Below are 22209 nucleotides of genomic sequence, written 5' to 3'. Positions count from 1 at the left end.
CTGGGAGGAAACTAATACAGCAGCAGCCAATATCATAATGGCTACACAAACTTGATTTGTTTAACTGCGTAAGATGTTTGGGGGGCAGATAGGTAGCTTATGATTTATGTCTTGTCCATTGCTTAAAGGACTCCACAAATGACTCCTTGACTGTTGAGAAGAGTATGCTGCAATAAAGGAGTGTGATCAATGATCACTTATACCTAAATACATGTAAACTTTCGTAGGGCATTGCCACTGCAAAACAAATCATTGTTACACTAAAGGAAACGAGAGCTACTCACCTATCTGAACTCCATATTCCACTAAATACAAGTACTAATGATGAAGAAGAAAACATAGTACATACTGATGGAAAAATACAGCACAGGGTTAACAAAGACAGCGGGGTCTGTGTAGCGGTCCCTCACATTCTGCCTCACTACTGCAGACCACAAGTAAGAGTCTTATAGGGGAAAGCCCTGAGCCCCTGGGCAGGACGAATCATAATAGTCTTTAGCCCACAGCTGCCTGGCTGACAGTAATTAACAGCCTATAATTAGCAGTCTATATAGGAGCTCTGGCCCTCTGGGCGGTGCCGAGCCACAGTCTTTAGCCCACAGCCGCCTGGCTGGAGCAGACTACAAGCAACACACAGGCCTTCTGGTCTAGGGGTGAATAGGTCGCTATCCCAGGGGTGGGGTTGGCAGCAGGGGTAATGGGACCCGGGCCCACCCTGCTCCACCAGGTCCCAGCCCAGGGCCCTAACAGTGGCGGATGGGTCCACCACTTGGTCAGCGGGGATCCTCCAGAAACATGTTGACCCACACTCCGGCAGCAGAACCAGAGTAGAGTCTGGTCCCCCTGGGCTACTTCCTATGACAGTCTGGGTGTAGGGCTCAGTGGTCCAAAGATCCTCTGTCTCCTCGGGATACTCGGCTGCTGGAAGCTCTGGCAGCTCTTCATCTGGCAGGGTTTTAGAATCATAGAATAGAATAAAATAATAGAATATCAAGGTTAGAAGGGACCTCAGGAGGTCATCTAGTCCAACCCCCTGCTCAAAGCAATACCAATCCCCAATTTTTGCCCCAGATCCTTAAATGGCCCCCTCAAGGATTGAACTCACAACCCTGGGTTTAGCAGGTCAATGCTCAAACCACTGAGCTATCCCTCCCCCCCTAATGTCTTTGTCTGCCTCCCCTGACCGCAAGGCATTGGTCCACTCTGGGGCTGGGCTGGGCTCTTGCAGAGGTGTTCGCTCCCTAGAAGAGATGTCCATTCTTCTCCAGTGGCTCAGCAGCAATTGAGCTCCAGGGTTCTCCTTTTCTCCCGTCCTGACCTGGTACTTCCAGAGAGGGGGAGGGGCAGATTTGGCTCCACCCACCCAGGAAAGTGTGGTGGTCCTTCACACTCCAGTTCGGAGGGAGGCCACTCTGCCTCCCTACAGACTGGTTTACATCAATACAGTAAATGTGATTCAGTGTGATTACTCCTCTAATTTGCTAGTCCCTTTTCAAAATACACTTGAGATGGTCTCTTTTAATGTGCAGAAACAGCAATGTGCTTATTCCAGACCCTCCTGAATTCTGACTTTTTAATATGTTTCTTATGGCTTTTTCAAGTGACCCATACAATAATGCTCTATACTATTTATTTGGGAATTGTTTTGGGATTGGCTTCAATGGGTTCTGACTTATACCCATAGTGATTGAGACTCCACTGCCATAGTCTGCAGAAATAAATGCACGAGGCCAAACACATCTCTAAGACTGTGCCTTTAACTAAAAGTTCTACTAATTCGATACCAATGGAGTATAATAATGTATAATGTGAAACTATGCAGAAAACTGGATGTTGAATCCATTTATATTCATATTGATTATATGACTGGAAGACCAATCCACTTGTAATAAAAGAAATACAGTGCATTGTACAAATACTATAGGCATTGTTTTTGGCTAATGAGTTCAGCAAATAAGTTGATGTCGTCTGATGTATTTACTGATTCAGTATATACAAACTCTTTTTCTTTCTACAATTTCTTCCATGGAAAACAAAACTTAAATGATAAATGGCACAGGTCTGTTTGTCCTTTCCCTAGCTGTATTTTCCCCCTTTCAAATGGCAATAACCTAAGAATTATGATATCCATTTGTGTCAGGAGCTAGGTTCATTATGCAGAGTCCTTCTCTGATTATGATCAATTAGCACCCAAAATGGAGCCACTTTGAATATATTCTCTTAGTGATTAAAAGAGCCAACATAATTACATTTGTACTTTAACATGCTTATGTTTGTTCAATATATCACTCAGACTAGTAATTGAAAAGAAGAGTGTTTTGATTTTAAATTTTTGGTTCTGATTATTCCTCTGTTATTTGGGTCTTTACTGTTTAAAAAGCCTTATCTCCTGGCCTGGGCCCTATAAACCAGGTAAAAGGGCTGGGGGGTTATAAAGGAGTCCTAAAATCCCTGTGTCCAGCTGTGGGAGGATTATCCATGAATACATTTACTGATCCAGTATATGCAAATATTTTTCCTTCACAAGAACTGAGGAAGATAGCTGTGAATTGCCTACTGAGGACCCCTCACAAGTGTACTCGCGGGGAGGGGAACATGGTTGCACCACAGAAATATGGGAATTTGAAGACTGGGAGGACATAGAAGTGACTTAAAGCCACTATAGCCCCTGCCTTCTCCTGAACTGAGAGTCCTGTGATACCTGTCTTGGAGGCACTTCACAGAATCCCACCAAAATACTCTATTTTGCCATCAGGTGGACAATAGGATAAACATTGTTTTGGAATTTATCTCATAAAAATATTTAAGCAGCCATGCAGGTGAAGTTGTGGGGGCCATCCTTCAAAGTAAGAAAGAAATACAAAATAGATCAAACTTTCCCCAAAGAGCATTTCTCTCTATTATTCCTCTGAAAAAGATAAGCAAGTTTAATATAAAGCAGGGGTGAGCAAACTTTTTGGCCCGAGGGCCACATCTGGGTGGGGAAATTGCATACAGGGGCAGGGGGTTGGGGTGCAGGAGGGAGTGCTGGGTGTGGGAGGGGGTGCAGTGTGCAGAAAGGGGCTCAGGGCAGGGGTTTGGGCAGAGGAGGGTGTGGAGTATACGAGGGGGCTCAGGGAAGGGGGTTGGGGTGCAGGAAGGGGTTCAGGGCAGGGGTGCAGGGAGGAGTGCAAGACGGGGCTCAGGGCAGGGGGTTGGGGTGCAGGAGGGGTGCGAGGCGCAGCAGGGGCTCAGGGCAGGGCATTGGGACGTGGGGTGCAGGAGAAGTTCGGGGTGCGGGCTCCAGCCTGGCGCTGCTTACCTGGAGCAGCTCTGGGGTGGCAGTGGCACACACCGGGGTGAGGGCAGGCTCCCTGTCTGCCTGCCCTGGCCCCGCACCACTCCCAGAAGCAGATGGCACCACGTCCTTGCGGCTCCTAGGGGAAGGGAGGGCTGAGGGCTCCGTGTGCTGCCCTCGCTTGAGGGTACCTCCCATGAAGCTCCCATTGGTCTCAGTTTCCCATTCCTGGCCAATGGGAGCTGCAGGGGGCGGTGCCTGCAGTCAAGGGCAGCACGCGGAGCCCTCTGCCACCCCACCCCCCCGCCCCCGGCCCAGGAGCCGCAGGGATGTGGTGCCGGCTCCTTCCGGGAGCGGCACGGAGCCCGCAGTGCCATGGAGGTGGCAATCCCATGGGCCAGATCCAAAGCCCTGACGGGCCGGATCCAGCCCGCAGGCCGTAGTTTGCCCACCCCGATATAAAGTTTCAAACATGTTCCTCCAATAACTAATCAAACAATTTCATTATTGTGTATAAAATTCTGATATTTGGACACTTTATACATGTATGAAATTATATCCGATCCCTAAGAATAAGCAGCTTCCTAAAGAACAGATCTCTAAGATTGTCATTAGAAGAGTACACTTTATTTTGAAGATTACTCATATGGCTTCCCATTACTGTATGAGCAGTGTTTATGACCCATTCATATGTGGTAAATATTCTTTTTTATATTTGTTAACATCTAGTAAGCTTCTAGAGAAATAAACATTTATAAATCACTAACTATAGCAATTTCATGTGAGATCAAGGATTCAAAAATCTGCATTTAGTAGAGTTGAGTACTGAATGTATTTCTATATGATGAAGAAAGTTTACCAAATGGCTGGAATGTTAGACTACGACTTTGGAGTCCTGAGTTCCTTAGCTCTGTCACAGATTTCCGGCATGACCTTGGGCAAGTCATAATCTCTTTGTGCCTTAGTTTCCCATGTGCAAAATGAGGTTAATAATACATCCCTGCCTCACAAAGGTATTGTAAGAATGCTCACAACTGAAGATGATGAGGTGTTCTGTTTCTATGGTGATTAGGTCCATGATGAACAGATATTTATGGAAATTTTAAGCTAAGATCACTTTAGTCATGATTCTGCATTTTTTGTGCTCTTTTGGCCAGTTTTAAAATAACTGGCCTGACTAGTCACAGACAGAATATATCAAAGTTACATGCTTAAGTAGTTGCTGAAATAAAATTTCCTATTTGCATGTATAACTGTCCCTAATGGACGCAGCTGAGTACTCATCCTGTTAGGGAACAGAAAAAAATGTTACCTATCACAGCCAAGCAACAGAATTTGAATCCCAATACTGATTATTGGGCACTTGAAACCGTATCAATGTGCAGACTGAAAAAAAAAAAAAAAGGTGTTGAATAAATGTGAACAATGAGTACATTTGAAGAAAAAAATGGTTATTCACCTTCTCATAACTGCTGTTTTTTGAGATGTGTTGTTCATGTCCATTCCAATTAGATGTGTGTGCACACACATGCATGGTAACCAGAAGATTTTTCCCCTAGCAGCATCCGTCAGGTCAGCCTGAGTGCCCTCTGCAGTCGCGCCTTCATGGCGCTCAGTATAGAGCCCTGTTGACCTGCCACCCCCCTCAGTTCCTTCTTGCCGGCTACTCCGACAGAGGAGTAGGAGGGTGGGTATTGGAATGGACACAAACAACACATCTCAAAGAACAACAGTTACGAGAAGGTAACAGTTTTTTCTTCTTCGAGTGCTTGTTCATGTCGACTCCAATCAGGTGACTCACAAGCCCAAGTTTAGGTGGTGGGGTCAAAGTCTTCCACTGATTGGAGTACTGCTCGTCTGAAGGCCGCATTGTTTCTGGCCTGCTGGGTAATCTCATAGTGTGTGCCAAAAGTATGGATGGAGGACCACGTCACTGCTCTGCAGATTTCCTGTGTGGGAACCTGAGCCAGGAACGCTGTTGATGAAACCTGTGCCCTGGTGGAGGGCGCAGTGATGGAGGTGCAGGAACCCCTGCCAGATTGTAGCACTCACGAATACTGGACGCTATCCATGACAAGATATGTTGTGATGACACCGGCAGACCTTTCATTCTGTCTGCCATTGCCATGAATAACTGGACTGATTTTCTGCATGGTTTCATTCTCTTGATGTAAAAGGCTGGTTGCCCTGCAGACATCCAGAGAGTGGAGTCTCTGTTCCCCACTACTGGAATGAGGCTTTGGGTAGAACACTGGGAGAAAAATGTCCTGGTTGATGTGAAACTGTGACACAACCTTTGGGAGGAAAGTAGGATGAGGCCTAAGCTGAACCTTGTCCTTATAGAACAGGGTGTAGTGAGGCTCTGACATTAGGGCCCTTAGCTCAGACACCCTCCTGGCCAAGGCTCTTGCTACCAGGAACACCACCTTGTTAGAGAGGTAGAGCAGGGAGCATGTTGCTAACGGTTAAAATGGTGTTCCCATGAGCCTAGAGAGGATCAGGTTGAGGTCCCAGATGAGGACAGGCTGACAGACGTGAGATTACCGTCTGCTGAATCCTTTTAAAAATCGGCTGACCATAGGATTAGCAAACACCGAGCGGCCCTCTGCACCCAGATGGAAGGCCGATATGGCGGTTAAGTGCACCCTTACTGAAGACAATGAAAGACCCTGCTGCTTCAGATGGAGGAGGTAGTCCTAAATGAGTGGCATTGAGGCTAGCATCAGGAACGAATGGCGCTGCGCCGACCAGATTGAAAATCTCTTCCACTTGTCAAGGTAGGGGTCTCTCGTAGAGGGTTTCCTGCTGCCAAGGAGGACTTGCCTAACCTGGTCTGAACAGAAAAGCGCCATCGGGTTCAACCATGGAGTTTCCATGTCATGAGGTGAAGTAACTTGAGGTTCAGATGTTGAAGATGACCGTGATCTTGCGTCAAAAGATCTGGGAAGAATGAAAGGGTGACCAGAGCTTCCACTGACATCTAGGAGGCTGGTGCTATCAATATGACCTGAGCTCATTCCCTCCGGAACTTGAGAAGTACCTTGTGAATGAGCAGTATGGGTGGAAAGGAGATAGCATCCCCATAGAAGGAGGAACACGTCCGCTCCAGAGCCTGAGATGAGATTCTGGAAGGAGCAGAACTGCTGGCACTTTCTGTTGTGTCGCGTGGCAAATAGGTCTATCTGGGGAAAGCCCCACCTCTGAAATATTGAGAATGCGATGTCCGGATGAAGGGACCATTTGTGGGCATGAAACGACCTGCTGAGGTGGTCCACCAGCTCATTATGTACCCCAGGGAGGTACGACGCTTGCAGGTGTATTGAATGTTCTGTACAGAAGTCTCACAGCATGGAGGCTTCTTGGCACAGGGGAGAGGAGCATGCACCCCCCCCCCATTTGTTGATATAGAACATTGCTGTTGTATTGTCTGTCATAACTCATACACAATGACCCATTAAATGTTCATGGAAGGTCTGGCATGCTTGGCGCACTGCTCTTAGCTCTCTGACATTCATGTGGAGAGCCAGGTCTGCCTGAGACCAGAGACCTTGGGTCCTACAGTCTCCCAGATGAGCTCCCCAGCCCAAGTCTGATGCATTCGTCACTAGTGAGAGAGACAGCTGCGGATAGGTTAAGGGAACCCCTGAGCACACTTCCTGAGGGTTAAGCCACTAGATGAGGGAGTCAATGATTGGGCGAGGCAGGGTCATGATCCTGTCCAAGCTGTCCTGAGCTGGACAATACACTGACGCGAGCCATGACTGAAGAGATCAAAGCCTGAGTCTGGCATGCTGTACCATGTAGGTTCAGACAGCCATGTGTCCGAGAAGCTTCAGGAAGTTCCTTGCTGTGGTGGGGAAAACTGTCTGAGGCCTTGAATGATATCTGTCAGGGCCTGAAACCTTGCTTCCAGCAGGTATGCCCAAGCTTGGGTCAAATTCAGTACTGCCCCTATAAACTTTATCCTCTGGATGGGGGACAGAGTCGATTTTGCTTCATTTAGGAGACCCAGGTTGTTGAAGATGGCTCTGATTAGTCTGACATGAGCTTCCACTTGGGTCCTGGAGCAGCCTTTGATCAGTCGGTCATCGAGGTACGGAAACACCTGTACCTGGTGCCTGAGCAGGAATGCGGCAATGACTGCCATGCACTTGGTGAAGACTCAAGGTGCTGCTGACAGGCTGAACAGAAGGACTGTGAATTGGTAGTGGGTATTGTTCACCACAAATCTGAAGTATTTTCTATGGGTCTGAGTGATTGTGATATGAAAATATGGATCCTTCAAGTCGAGGATGGCATAACAGTCTGCTGGATTCAGTGAGGGGATGATGGAAGCCAAAGAGACCATGCAGAACTTGAGTTTCTTCATGAACTTGTTGAGTTCTCGCAGGTCCAAGATGGGCCTGAGGCCGCCTTTGGCTTTCGGTATTAGGAAACAAACAATAGAACAATAGAAGCCCTCGCCCTTCTGCTCCAGAGGAACCTCTTCTGTTGACCCTAGCGATAGGAGTGAGTGCACCTCCTGGATGAGGAGTTGCTTGTGAGAGGGGTCCCTGAAGAGGGACGGGGAAGGGGGGTGAAAGGGCGGGAGGCCACAGAATTGGATGGAGTATCCCCTCTCTACCGTGTGGAGCACCCAGCAGTCTGAAGTAATACGGGACTACGCATGGTAGAAAGGGGATATTTGGGATGAAAAGGTAAGATACGGTAGAACCAGATCTCGCTCTGGTGTGCCGTCCTCGACTGTGCCTTCAAAAGGCCAGTCTGGCCCTGAAGATGGCTTGGACTGTCCTGAGCCCTGGCCAGAGGGTTGATGCGGACTTCTCCTGCCGCTCCGATTTCTCCTCCTGGAGCCCTCTTGGCAGTTCTGATGATTGAACCGCTGAAGAGGTTGCGGACGAAAGTGTCTCCACTGAGTTGAAGGTGTGTAGAGGTCCACAGACCTCAGGATGGCTCTGTAGTCTTTAAGGCTGTTTAGCCTTTTGTCAGTTTTCTTTGAGAAGAGAGAGTCACCCTCAAAAGGCAGGTCCTAAATGGTTTACTGTATCTCATAGGGAGGCCATAAACCTGGAGTCATGAGCCCCTTCTTATAGCTACTCCTGTGGCCATAATCCCATTGGCCGCATCTGCCCTGTCAAGTGCCGCCTGAAGGGACACCCTTGAGATCAGTCTCCCTTCTTCAACCAATGCCATGCAAGTCCGAGGGGAGCATCTCCGTGAATTTAGCCATCGCCCAGCATGTGTTGTAGGAGTACATGCTGACGATGGCTTGCTGGTTGGATACGTGGAGCTGTAAGCCTCCAGTGGAGTAGACCTTTCTCCCATAAAGGTCAAGCCTTTTCTCCTCCCAATACTTCAGGGAAAATCCCTGAAAGCCCTGACGCTCATGTTGGTCGGCAGCATTGACCACGAGAGAGTCAGGTGTGGGATGTGTGTATAAATGCTCGTAACCCTTGGACAGCACAAAGTAGCATCTTTTTTAGGGATTAGCCGTAGGGAGCAATGAGGCTGTGGTCTGCCACAGAGTTTTTGTGGTGTCAGAGATAGTCTTTATGAGGGGCAGGACAAAACGTGCATGTTCAGAGGGGGCAAGAATGTCTGGCATTGGATCTGCATCCTGCACTACCTCCTCCACCTGAATGCCCAGGCCCTGGGCAACCCTCCACAACAATTGCTGCAGAACACTGTTGTCCTCCAAGGCTGGGGCTGTTGCCAAGCCCTCCAATGCCTCATCTGGTGAGAATGAAGAAGAGACTCACGGGAGGGGTGGCTGCTCCCTTCTTTCTGCACCCAAGACATCCTGCAGCACCTAGATTTCTTGGGCCGATGCCAGCCTAGATGGTGTCGTGCTGTATAGGGGCTGTATACACCGACGCAGGCACTGCTGGTGCCGAAAGTGCTATCGGTGCAGATGTCATCCTCAAGGTCAGAATTGCCATCGGCACCGGAATTGCTGTTGGTGCCGGAGCCAACGTAGCCACCAGTGCCAGAGTCCCCGCCAGTATTGGGGCCGCTGGGACCCCCCAGGCCCAGTGACAGTTATGCTGGAGGCATTGAGATGGTAGCATAAGGTGCTAATGGGCCTACCCCCACCCTACTGGTGCCGGTGGTGCTGGCGGGGGTATAAATGAGGCTGAGGCCACTAACATCGCCCTGGAATGAGACCCTTGGCTGTGGCCGTGGCTTTGATGAAAGGCCCAGGGAGTCCAAAAGGGCCATTGCGCCAGGGGCTGCCATTGGGCGGGCCATGGTGCTGGGTAAGGGTGCTGGTCCCAAACATGGATCATCTGCTCCTACTCCTCCGGGACCGATAGAAGCGTGACTCCAACTCCGAGGTCTGTGAAAACGATGACCATGGGGGAGTGGTACTTCTAGGCACCGAGCTTTCACGCCGAGGGCTCGGGGATCAGCGTGGCTGCTGGGTGTGCTCCAGTGCTGGGGAGTGGTGCACGGGGCTCAGAGATTGGAGGGTCATCTTGTTGAAGGAAGGTGCAGCTCACAGCTTGGCCTCAGCAAGCGAGGAAGGTCCAGACTCAACCACCTTTCTCCGTGGGCAGGAGTCGGCATGACCATCACTGGTGGAGCAACACTGGTGTAGCCCGACTTGGGTATAACAGCGGCAGGCTCTTTAGGCCTAACAGTGGGAAATCGACCGCTCTTCAGCCTCTTATTTTGTGGAACCAGCGATTGCGAACAGTGCCTGCATGCGGCATGTGAGCTGCAAGTGGAGCCGGGACAGTCCTGTGAGTCCTTACTGGGATACTGTCATGCTGACAGTGCCGGAGCACTCCACACTCAGGAGGAGGTATTTGGCACAGGGTCCGTCGACCCAGGGTTGGGCTGGGGGCAGAATGCTGCCTCAATCAACAGGACCTTCAGGCACTGGTCTCTATCTTTTAAAGTCCTGGGCCGAAAGGTCTTACAAATGGCACAATGATCCTTCTGATGGCCCTCTCCTAAATGCTCTAGACATGAGGTATGAGGATTGCTTCTGGGAATACACTTGCTGTAGGCCTCACAGGCTTTGAAGCCCGGAGACCCTGGCATTGGGAGAGGGTAGGCGGGGATTCCCCACCAAAGGAAACTTATCTAACACTAATGAACTACTAACTATTAACGAACAATGGAAAATTAATGGAGAACAATGTAAGAAACTGCAAAATGCGCTTGTCGCACAGGGAAGTTTCAGTAACCATCACTGGCAGTAAGAAGGAACTGAGTGGGTGGTGGGTCGACAGGGCTCTATATTGAGCGCCACAAAGTTGTGACTCCAGGGGGTGCCCAGGCCTACCTGATGGATACTGCTAGGGGAAAAATGTTCCAGCTACCATGCATGTGTGCGTGTGCACACACCTGATTGGAATCGAGATGAACAAGCACTTGAAGGAGAACCATCATTTTCTCATAAATATTCCATGAACAGGAAGAGATGCTAAACAGGCTGGGGAAGTAATGTCTTGTGAACTATTCATTCAGCTCTAATCTTGAGCACCACTTGAGAATTATACTTACCACCACTACCCTTGGACTGTCCAGCTGCACTACATCAGTGTGACCACCACTTGTATTGCAATGGGGCAACTGGCAAACACATACCAAAGATTTATGATGTAGTGCTTAGATAGATTGTTGGGAATTAGTTTCCAAATGACTGTGTCAGTTGCCTTCAACTTAAGTACTTCTCAGGATTCAGAAGACTAATTATTGTTTTCTTTTTCTTGCACCTTTCACCATTTGAGGTTTGGCAGGAATAATCACAAAGCCTTAGCTCCCTATTAGTACTGCCAGTTGCTTTGGTTTCACGGTTTAATGAGAGAAGTTGAAATATCCTGAATATGACTCCTGAAACTTTAAGAATTTTGCCCAATTGCTGGACCTCTAGGGTTTTCACATTGTATAACAAACTAATTTTTATATCTTGTCAGAGAAAACACTTTTTCAACATTTTAAGGAATACCATGCTTTAACATTAAGCATATTGCATGACTTTACAGTATTACTAAGTGCATTAATGTAATTATTAAGATGAAGTGAAAGTATTTTAAAATGAATAAACAATTGTTAGCTTTTCATTTAAATTTTGCATATTGACATTTTCACTATGGCTGCATTACACTTAGGACTGTGATGAATTTAGTTGAGTAGACACAAAGATTCTCATTGAGCTGCAGTAACTGGAGTTTTAGGGGGACTCAAGAAGTGGTCTTCATTTATTCACAACATCTGAAGAATGAGTAAGATCAGAACAGAGTATTGAACAGTCGGTGATGTTTTAATTTTGTGGTGAGTTGTCCACAGTAGTTTTCCAGCAAGAAAAATATAGTGTACAGAATAATGTTTACTGGATGGAAACTCAATTTCACTTGCAATTTTTTAAATTTCTATTATTTTTAATCTTCAGATTCTCAATCACAAATTGAAAAATCCAGATGGAAAAGACTATCCCTTTGCCAATGCATGATTAATTGTTCTCTAAATTTTCTAAGCTTTACCCATTCTAGTTTTAAAATGTGGCAGCAAAACAATTGGCTTTTTGAGACATCTGCTCTCCTTCTCTAAGAGGCATGGAGATACAGAAATCCAAGTAAAAATGATGGAGAAACCCTTGAAATAATGCAAAAAGGGAAGAATGGAAACAATTTGCCACATCTCTCCCCACAAAGTCTGGGCCTTTGAATATCCATGGGTATTTGGAGAAACTGGGAGTGGGTAAGAGGCAGGAATAGAACAAAAAGCAGGCTGTTTGTGTGGCATAATTCCTGTAGACACCAGCAGGTTTCTTGGTGGATAGCCTTACAGAAGTTTATTGCTGCTGTGACAGTGAGAGAGAGCAAGCAAGCGCGAGAGTGCGTACACCAGCGTGTATTATATGTAGCTGCACATGAAGAAGTTACTAAGGAAAAGCCACGTCAAGTAAATGACAGTTGCAGTTTTAGTGTTTTGAAAGCTCTCTCTCTTCTGAAATCTAATATGGAATTCAGGCCATTAAATGTGGAAAAGATAGAAGAACATGGAATTATCTGATGGCTAATTTAAACTGAGAAAATATTTTAAAATCTGATCAATATTATTTGTAACACAATGCTCATCTAATGGCGATAGGCCTATGTACATAAACAGAAAACACGGAATTTATCTGCTATGGTTCGCTTCTTTCCTTCTGTGCTTGTAAGAGTGAAAAGGGTATTCTGAATCAAAATATGAAGAGGTCTAGGCAACAAAACAGTGAGGAAGTCTGCTTTGGGAGGACAGGAGGAAAGACAGTTTGGACAAAAAAGCAAAATCACTATTTTTAACATTCTTAAAATCTTAATTCCCACAAATTTGAAATTGTGTTTAAAAACTACCTGTCTCAATCAATGTATTCCTCCACCCCATGGGAGAACATGGGCACCAGCTATGGATGTCTGAGAAAGGACAGCAGACAATCTTACTATTCCCCACAACTCCCCAAAGACAGCAGTTACGGGGAGCAGGCCAGGCAGGTGCCCATGTAGACATGGGAAAGGGAGAAGGATTGTAGGCCACTGTAAGGAAAATGAGGAGGGGCATCTAATGTGCTAGTGGAGTTAGGGTGGCAAGACTTGTTGGTTTCAATAGGAAACTAAGAATTCCTCTTGGAGTTTCAGGCTCATACGGACACAGCATCACACTGTAATTAAGGGACTGCAGAACTGTCATATTAGGTCTATAGAATCCCTATGAACCAAAACTTGTAGGTTTTTTTTCATATTCCTATTAATGACCCCAGGGCAGTTGCTATTGACCCTGTTAGAGAATATCCCTGACCCAGTGGCTGAGAAATGCTGGTCTTACACATCATTTTTTAACATTTGAAGAGAATGGTATTTCAAAGCTTTCAAAATTTGTCATTTTGAAAGTCCTAATGCTTAGAGTGCTACTTCACATAAGAAAGCTACTGATACGTAAACATGATTTAAATACTTAAACACGCAGAATTAATAAAACAGATATTTAAACAAAAGCACAGTTAAGCCCTTAAAATAAGCTGATATGTACATGTTTGTATGCATGCACTTGTATGTGGGGGGAGAGGCTGGGGCAAGAGCAGGAAAAATAAAAGAGGAGGGGTGATTTGAAATCTAAATGAATATTAATATTTATAAGGCTTTTTCCTATAGACCTCAAATACATTTATGAAGGAATGTATGCACTTCTAACATTATATAGGTGGGGAAACTGAGGCACGGAGGAGCAAAGTGACTTGCCCAAATTTACAGAAAAGGTCAGCATCAAAGCATGGATTAGAATTTAAGTCTCCTGGTTCCCAGTTCATTGCCTTGTCCTCTGGACAATACTAAATTTGAACCAGATAGCCTTCACCTTGTGTGTTTTGAATTCAGTTTGTCTGATGATAAACTAGGACATTGCCACAGTAAATAAAATCAGATTTTTGCTTTAAGAGACAGCAATCAAGAGAGCTGAGAATGAAAAATGCACGACTGCAAACTCCAATTCAGATTTGGTACACATCGAAGCAAGTACATTTCCTGCGAGTCTAATGTAATATGAATATGAGTCCTGAATACTATATTAGAAATAATGCATGTCATATTTCTTTGTACAGATCTGCCATGTGTTTCAGAGGTGTCTCTTTCCTCTAAATCTTTATCAGTTTTCCTCTGTTCCTAATGATCAGTGTTAGTCACATCTGATGAAGTGAGCTGTAGCTCACGAAAGCTCATGCTCAAATAAATTGGTTAGTCTCTAAGGTGCCACAAGTACTCCTTTTCTTTTTGCGAATACAGACTAACACGGCTGTTCCTCTGAAACCAGTGTTAGTCTTGTCACTGTAGGGCTGTTTTATGAAGCATGCTGGCTCCCCTCATCTTTGCTCACTGTCTCCGTGGAGTCGCCAGCATCATACGTGGAACTTTGCTTGATCCCAAATCCAGAGCTCACTTTCTGCTGTCTCTTTAACCTGAAAGGAAACAAAGTGTGTGACCAGAAAAAAAAAATCAGAAATGCCAATTGTAAATTTAAAACAGGATATCAAATATCTTCCAAGAAAAAGTTTTGTTATCACTCAAGTGTAGAGCACTAGAAGTTTATATCAGACAGGAATTTTGCAGCTCAGTTAACTTTAGGGCACATATTGGATTTTTTCCCCCAACAATTGATTCCTTAATGCACCTAAGGAAAAAGAGATACTGTTTTAGATTAAATTATCTGAAATCATCTTTTAGAACAAGAAGCAGGGTATGTACATTTGCTTACTTACTTTGCGATGACTATGACCCTTTATTTACTGAATGGCATTTTTGGACTGTGGTATGAATGTGTATGATTTTTTTCATCTATTCTGAGCAACAACTGCTGAGCCTTCTTTTGGGTATGTGTGGGAAGGTATAATAAGGCACCTAAATAATTAAGATACCGCAAGCCACTGGTTTACCAGGTTTTAGTGTCTGAAGGGAAGGATGGAGCCAGGAAATGTGCAGAAACAACCATCCTGAAAAAAATATGTTGGGTTTGATACATTCTACAGCATTTTGCTCAACAACAGAGAGTCCAGGTTCACATTTTGTAAATTACAGTTAACTCTCATTCTTTAATAACTATTGTCCATTACAAAGAAACCTCCTATAAAAATGAGGTTGATGAGGATTCATTTATTTTAATTCACTAGTACAGAGACACAGTGAAATTACTTAGCAATACCCTGTTATTGTTGTAGTTTGCTTTTGCCACTTAACCAAATTAGAGATGCTATTCCATATATTCATATGACTACATCAGCATTTATGTTAGCTTGACGGTATTCAAGGCAACACTGCACAATGCCACTTTATACTTTTTTGCACAAAAAGGGAGACTATCACCAGAATTTAAAACTGAAAAAAGTCAGTTGGAAATCAGGGATATGAGCTTAAATGATACAAATGACATTCTGTTCCCTCAGGAATATGGATGTTACATTTTCAATAGCAAATAATTTACCTTTAAAAAAGAAATACGTCTGGCTAATAGAAACACACAGTCAATTCCATTAATACTAGCCTATATTTTTTATTTATAGTTCCAAATTAATAGGCTGCTCTGATACTTGTATAAAATTTAGCTGAAGGCTTCCTGTCCTTCTGATATTTTTAATGCATTAGTAGAGACAGATGTTCATTTTATTCAATTATTTAATTGCATTAATACAATTACATATGTTGTGAACCAACAGTAAAATCAATATCTTGCCTAATAACTTTTAGAATATTTAGAACAAGTATTTGAAAGTATCCGTAAAAGAAAATATGTTTGCCAACCTTCACTAATAAACTTGAATACTGACCCTTTGTGAATGGTAGCACCAATCCATAATAAATGACACTATGCAAAATGTCTCCTAACCTATTAATATAGAAGAAAACCCTGGACCCACTACTGCACTGATTTGCAACCACCTGCAGTATCAAATCAAAAACAGTTCCTACTCTGTGAGAACTACTGGGACTGCTGTTCTATTTAAGTTAATCCTTACCGAGGTATAAATGGAGTGCATGGCACAGATATCAAATGTTTTTAGCTCAATTTTATTTTCCGTATTTGCAATATATACTCGTAACAGGTCTGAAGTACCTTTTATTGATTCTCTGCCAGTGTTATATATTACTGCTGTAATGTCCTATTTAAGAGAGAACATTTACGGAATCAGAGTGAGTGGGCTATGAAAATGGTCTATTGCTAATGGAGAGATTCTGTGATGAGGCCTGTCATAAATATAAAGGGAAGGGTAAACACCTTTAAAATCCCTCCTGGCCAGAGGAAAAACCCTTTCACCTGTAAAGGGTTAAGAAGCTAGGATAACTTCGCTGGCACCTGACCAAAATGACCAATGACAAGACAAGAAACTTTCAAAGCTGGGGGGGGAGGGGGAGAAACAAACGATCTCTCTGTCTGTGTGATGCTTTTGCCGGGAACAGAAAGGAAATGGAGTCACTTAGTAAGTAATCTAGCTAGATATGCGTCAGATTCTGTTTTGTTTAAATGGCTGATAAAATAAAGCTGTGCTGAATGGAAGGTATATTCCTGTTTTTGTGTCTTTTTGTAACTTAAGGTTTAGTCTAGAGGGATTCTCTATGTTTTGAATCTGATTACCCTGTAAGGCATTTACCACCCTGATTTTACAGAGATGATTCTTTTACTTTTTTTCTTCAATTAAAATTCTTCTTTTAAGAACCTGATTGCTTTTTCATTGTTCTTAAGATCCAAGGGTTTGGGTCTGTGTTCACCCGTACAAATTGGTGAGGATTTTTATCAAGCCTTCCTCAGGAAACGGGGTGTAGGGTTTGGGGAGGACTTTGGGGGGAAAGACATTTCCAAGCGGGCTCTTTCCCGGTTATATATTTGTTAGACGCTTGGTGGTGGCAGCAAGAAAGTCCAAGGGCAAAAGATAAAATAGTTTGTACCTTGAGGAAGTTTTAACCTGAGCTGGTAAAAATAAGCTCAGGGGGTTTTCATGCAGGTCCCCACATCTGTACCCTAGAGTTCAAAGTGGGGAAGAAACCTTGACAAGGCCAGCACAGTTATTCTAGAAGTAGTTGCCCAATATCGCAGCACAAATTCAGATTCAAATTACTATTACTGCTAGTAAACTAAATTCAAAATCTTAAATGAGTAATAAAAACATACCTAAGCAAAGCATCATCTGTGTTAGTTTGTATCCACAAAAACAACTAGGAGTCAAGTGGCACCATAAAGATTAACAGATTTATTTGGGCATTAGCTTTTGTGGGTAAAAAACCCACTTCTTCAGGTGCAGATGCAGGTATCATCAGCTTTGATTCCACCAGTGAAAAAGAATGGAGATTAAATAGGCTCTAAACTTTCTCAGCTTTAGAAACAAATGTAATAAATACACTATATTTGCTTGCTTGTGGGCAGCCCCACATAGCTGTGAACGCAGTGGTGGGAAAGAGCATCTAAGGAGTTTTTCCTCCATAGTTTATGTAGGAGCCAGGCACAATCCCCCTGGGCAGAATATTGAGACTAGTGAGACTTAGCCTCCCAAGAGTGGAATAGGATCACAGTTTAATTGCTTTATTTTCTAATAAACAGTAGAATTATCACTGGGGCTTGAAGAGTGAGCCTCTTCCCGTTCTCCCCACCCCTCCCTAAAGAAATTCTGGACTTTACAATTAGGAACTACACTTGTGGTTCTAGCTCCCATTGTGTTTTGCAGGTTACTGAAATGTTACTTTTGTGCAGGTGCAGTTTACAGGCTTTGGAAATCAGATACTATGCGTTAATATTGTGTTTAAAACAAAAACAACAAAAAACAAACCAAAACCAAAACAACTGTGGCAAGAACTTCTTGCGTTGCACTCCAGCCTGGCTTATCTTACCTTATTTTATCTTGAGTGATGTATGGCCCACAGGATAAAACCTTTATTGTCTGAAAGCCTTCCATGTAAAAGTGAAAACAATTGCAAAATCACTAGTGGACTTCATGGAGTCTCTGACTCTTCTTATTATTCAGAATTAAATCTCTGCTTGGGGAAGGGTTTTGTTTCTGATTTTTTAATTTAAAAAAAATACTTTTTTTGGTAGATTGTTTTTGTGTGGTACATCTCCAACAAAGCAGGCTGCAGCTCTTTACAAAAAGGCTACTGTACTCTGCATCTAGGGAGAGTTCTATCATATGCACTACCCAGGAGACAAAATCCATAATAGCTTCCTAGCTACATATCTTAAAAAAATGACAAAAGATGAGTGTAAAAGAATGACTTATATGGGATTTTTTTTTTTAAGCAGCAAGATACTCATAAGAAAGTGTGTTTGGCATATTCTCCTTTTCCATTTCCTCCTCTACATGTGAGTTTGACTTTGTACAGTAATATTTTTACCTACATAATCTTCAGGCCTATAAAAAGCATAATAATTTTCTTTCCCAGTAATTACATGGTTGCCAGCTTCAATTTCAATTCCATTTACCCATTCAGAATGCTTATCTTTTAAGAGCTGCTCAATGTGTCTCTTCATTATCTCCCCTTTTACCTCAACCAGGTATGCTACTGTTTCAAACCTTCCTTCCATCCGCCCACTTCCTTTCTCCCATGAGAGTCTGAATCAAGCTCTCTCTAGTCTAGGCGTAACATGTTGGAAGTCATTTGATGTGGATTATTTACTCTATGCTGTTTTTCATGTCTAGTTCTTTTGCTAAATTTGGTTTAAATAACCCAAAGTAATGTACATATGGAAAACAAAAGGCATCACATTTCATAAGTACACATATCACCGTTCCAAATAGGAAGTCACAGGTAAACACCTGCAGGTTAAATTTTTTGGTACTCAAAACACTACTTAACATGCTACAGTATCAGTCCATAAAATGCCTCCTGGAGTCACTACTTCTAGAAATTACTTTATAGTCCTGGAATGAAAATTACATGGGTGGAGGTCTGGGACTCACTCTATTCAGCCCTGGACAGGTGCCAAAAACACACTGCTGGACTGTGACAGTACTGAAGTCTGATATCTCATGGAGCAGCAGGGCTAGCAACATATGCTATACATCACTGCAACGGTATTACAATGAGCTTTCCAATGGTGCACAGCATTTATTTCAAACCTTGTGAGGTTGTGAGATAGCGTATGAATGTACATCAGTCCAATTACTATCTCGTTGCCTGCTACCCCATCCCAACTTACATTTTGACATGATAGTGGCTGCTATCTCAAAAACTGCTAGAGATAGATACCAATTCCACAGCTGCATATCATCTGGAAGTTTGAAAACTAACTTTCGAATGTTACAAAAAATTAATCTCTCACTCTGTGGTTTGTAAGCTTTCGAGTGCTAAAGTTATGTTGGAATTGAAGTGGGAAGCAAAAACTAGAAGATGTAATCAGAATGAGAATATTAAGGTTTCATTATCATCGGACCAATCAAGTCTGATGGACAAGTGCAAGGGCTTTCAGGGCCAGTAGAGTTTTCCAAGCAAACAAATAGAAAGTAAAAAGCACTGATCCCTAATTTATAATAAAGCAGACCATTGGGTAAGGAGAAGTAAAACAGTTACAAGGAGGTACCAGGTGTCTTTTTATTTTTACTTTACCCATAGATCTTTAAGGATGGATTTTATTTAATATTACCAAATTAATAGATCAAAATCTCAGTATTTTGCTGCTTAACACGTATATTGTCTTTTTTAGATTCAGATTGTCACAACACACAAACAAAAGCCATCTTTTAAATAAGAAATGATGTCCTATGTTTTTCACACCAATTATATACAGTAAGTTCTAGGATATTCAATGGAACCTAAGGCTGCAAGGGCATCAACTCTCATTGAAATTCAATGCAAATTGGCACCTAATTCCCTTAGTCTACTTTGAAAACCCCAGCTGCAGAGTTTTATGAATAGATGGAAAATGATGCTATTCATCAACACAGCTAACTCACCACATTACAGAGCAAATTCATATGCAGAAGTCAGCCTGAAAAAGTAAGTTTCTCTTTGGTATCTAAACTTGTCTGTTTAGAAAAGTTGCATATCCAAGTTAAGGTGAAGTGCTGACACCTCAAGTTACAAGGGTTAATTTAACATGACTGTGGCAATAATATCTACTGTAGGTAATAGGTTTCAGAAAAAGAAAGTGTCCAAATCTTTTCTCTAACATTCTTGCTTTTAACTGCAAGTATAGAAATCCACTTGTGCCACTTCTTTTTCTTCTTCAACAATTAGGCACATATTATGGTTCATACAGTGAAAATCCCACTCTCACTACACCCAACTATTCCCTCACAGCTCATTAGTAGGTCTCCCATTTCCAGATTCCTAACAACACCTTAATGGCCATATTACTTTGTTATCGAGCTATGTTGAAACTTCCATGTGATGTTCTTCCAAAATCTTGTCTTCATCTTGGTCTGTGGGCTTACATGACAACAGAAATGAGTAGCATATAGTAAATGACATGCTATAGCAGTACTTCCTTCTTTTGGGAATAGAAATTGATTTTATTTTTTGTCATCTTGGCATATGAAGTTTCCAGAGTGTACCCTCTGACCTATTCTCTGAAAAGCGTGCATCCAGATGAACAGCAGCCAATTTGGAATGAGCATCGTTTGGGGGGGTGTGTGTGTGAGAAATAGCAACATCATAAGAAAAAATAAAAATTTGCCCAGCTTCTAGAGGCTCTGAAATTTTCAGAAATATAAAGGGATGTTATACAAAGTGAAACACTCCCCAAAGAAACTGGTGTATAATTAGATCATTGAAAAGCATCCTTAAGAAAATCACATTAAGTACCATGCTTTATCTAGAAATCTATGCCACGTACAAGACCTTTTATAAATTTTAAGGGAACACAAAGAGTAAGGGTGAAAATGCTATTTTGTTCATTGCATTTATATTTCACTTATGATAACTTCTAAACTGTACGTACATGCTTTGAATCAGATTCTGGTTTTGATTGGTTTTACACCAGTGTAATTCCATTGATTTCACCGATTACTCATGATTTACACTGATGTCAGTAACAACACAGTCTGGCCCCACAAAATATACACTGTTAGAATGTATCAATAATTGATAACGTCCCTTTCACTGAGCCACACAGTTCACCTGCTTCATGTGATATTACATAACAAATAATTGAAATTAGCATTATACAACCAAGTTCAGATATCTGGTGGCTTAAAAAAATGTGTGGTCCCTATTTACTGGGCTGGAAAAGCAATTTCATTGGCAGTTCCACATTTTAATGCAGCCTTATTTTCAGGGCCATGCAGGGTATGTCTACAGTGCAATGTAAGCCTAGTGTTAGCAGAATTTGAGTTAGCAGGTCCTGCGTTTGTTGAACTAGACTTTAAGTATCTGCTCTCATTTGTAACCCCAGTTTACGAACTGTTGAACCCTGGGTCCCAACTTGGGACTCCAGTATCTACACTGCATTATGTGGGCCTGAGTCCAACCACCCATATCCCAGACTTCTTAGTGCCCTCCCAAAATGTGGCCGCTCTAGCCCTTTGTTCATGGTGCAGTGTGGGAAAACTTGACTGTCCAGAGGACAAAGAAAGTCAGCCTGTGGAACTGTGGGATACTTTTGGTGGACTCTCAGAGCATGAGTCTAGTGGGGCTGTGTCTGCACTGCAAAGCAATAGGGCTTGAACCTTGTGTCCTGGCTCAAGTCAGGCTCAGCCCCTACGCTCCCATGGGGTTGTGGGACATAACATCTGAGTCCAGGGTTAATATAATTTGTGTGTAGACAGGAGGGGGTTTAGGCTTGAGCCTCAGTTTAAATCCTGGGCTTACTCTGCAGTGTAGACCTACTATAAGGGATTTGCACAAAACTGAAATGAGCTCAGAATCCACAATTAATCAGTCACTGAGGCAGTTACATTTTTAGACTTAAATAGGAATTTATAAAGTCTTAGTTGGTTTTCAGAAGGTTTTCATTTTTATTACCTATATTTCTGAGGTCTAAATAAAATTAACTACATTAAGCTTATTTACTGCTTTTCAGTATGAGCTAGATGACCAAGTTGTGAGAAATGCCAGATCCCAGGAAGAGGAATAAGTGGCAGATCTGTGGGAGGCTCTTATTCTCTACCTAGGTGTAGCGAGGAGGTGTGGCCTCCCTTAGAGAGTGACAGGGAGGGACCACAACATGCCCACGGTGGGCAGAACCAGGAGAGCCATGTCCGCCCCACCGGAAGAGGAAGGGCTTGACAGGAAGCGGAAATACAAAAGGTGGGCCCTGCAGGTCACTTAGGATGGAGCTGCCAAGGGAGACAGACACATCTCACTGGCCAGAGACCCCAGAGAAGACGGAGGACCCCCACATTATAGATGTACCAATCCCCATGGATGTAGGAAGTAGCCCAGGGGAACTAGATGACCATCTGGTTAAGTGCGGGCCTGATTCTAGTTCAGTGTGTTGTGGGCAGATCCCTGATTACCCAGTGGTGGACC

The 22209-nt window shown here is 43.4% G+C and overlaps 1 protein-coding gene across 2 annotated transcripts in view; it reads right to left on the bottom strand.

Annotated features, from left to right (window-relative positions):
- Positions 1-3813: 3813 nt before the first annotated feature.
- Positions 3814-22209, bottom strand: part of CCDC102B (coiled-coil domain containing 102B) — a 361276-nt gene continuing 342880 nt past the window's right edge. For both annotated transcript variants that reach the window (XM_048840158.2, XM_075125326.1), the window contains exon 9: positions 3814-14219. In XM_048840158.2, the coding sequence (XP_048696115.2) occupies positions 14102-14219 (118 nt within the window). In that variant the 3' untranslated portion in view covers positions 3814-14101. The remainder of the gene's footprint in view (positions 14220-22209) is intronic.

Source organism: Caretta caretta, chromosome 2, assembly GCF_965140235.1.
Source record: "Caretta caretta isolate rCarCar2 chromosome 2, rCarCar1.hap1, whole genome shotgun sequence".
NCBI classification, from domain to species: Eukaryota; Metazoa; Chordata; order Testudines; family Cheloniidae; genus Caretta; species Caretta caretta.
Note: the sequence above shows the minus strand (reverse complement) of the source record. Positions and strands in the feature narration are given on the sequence as shown.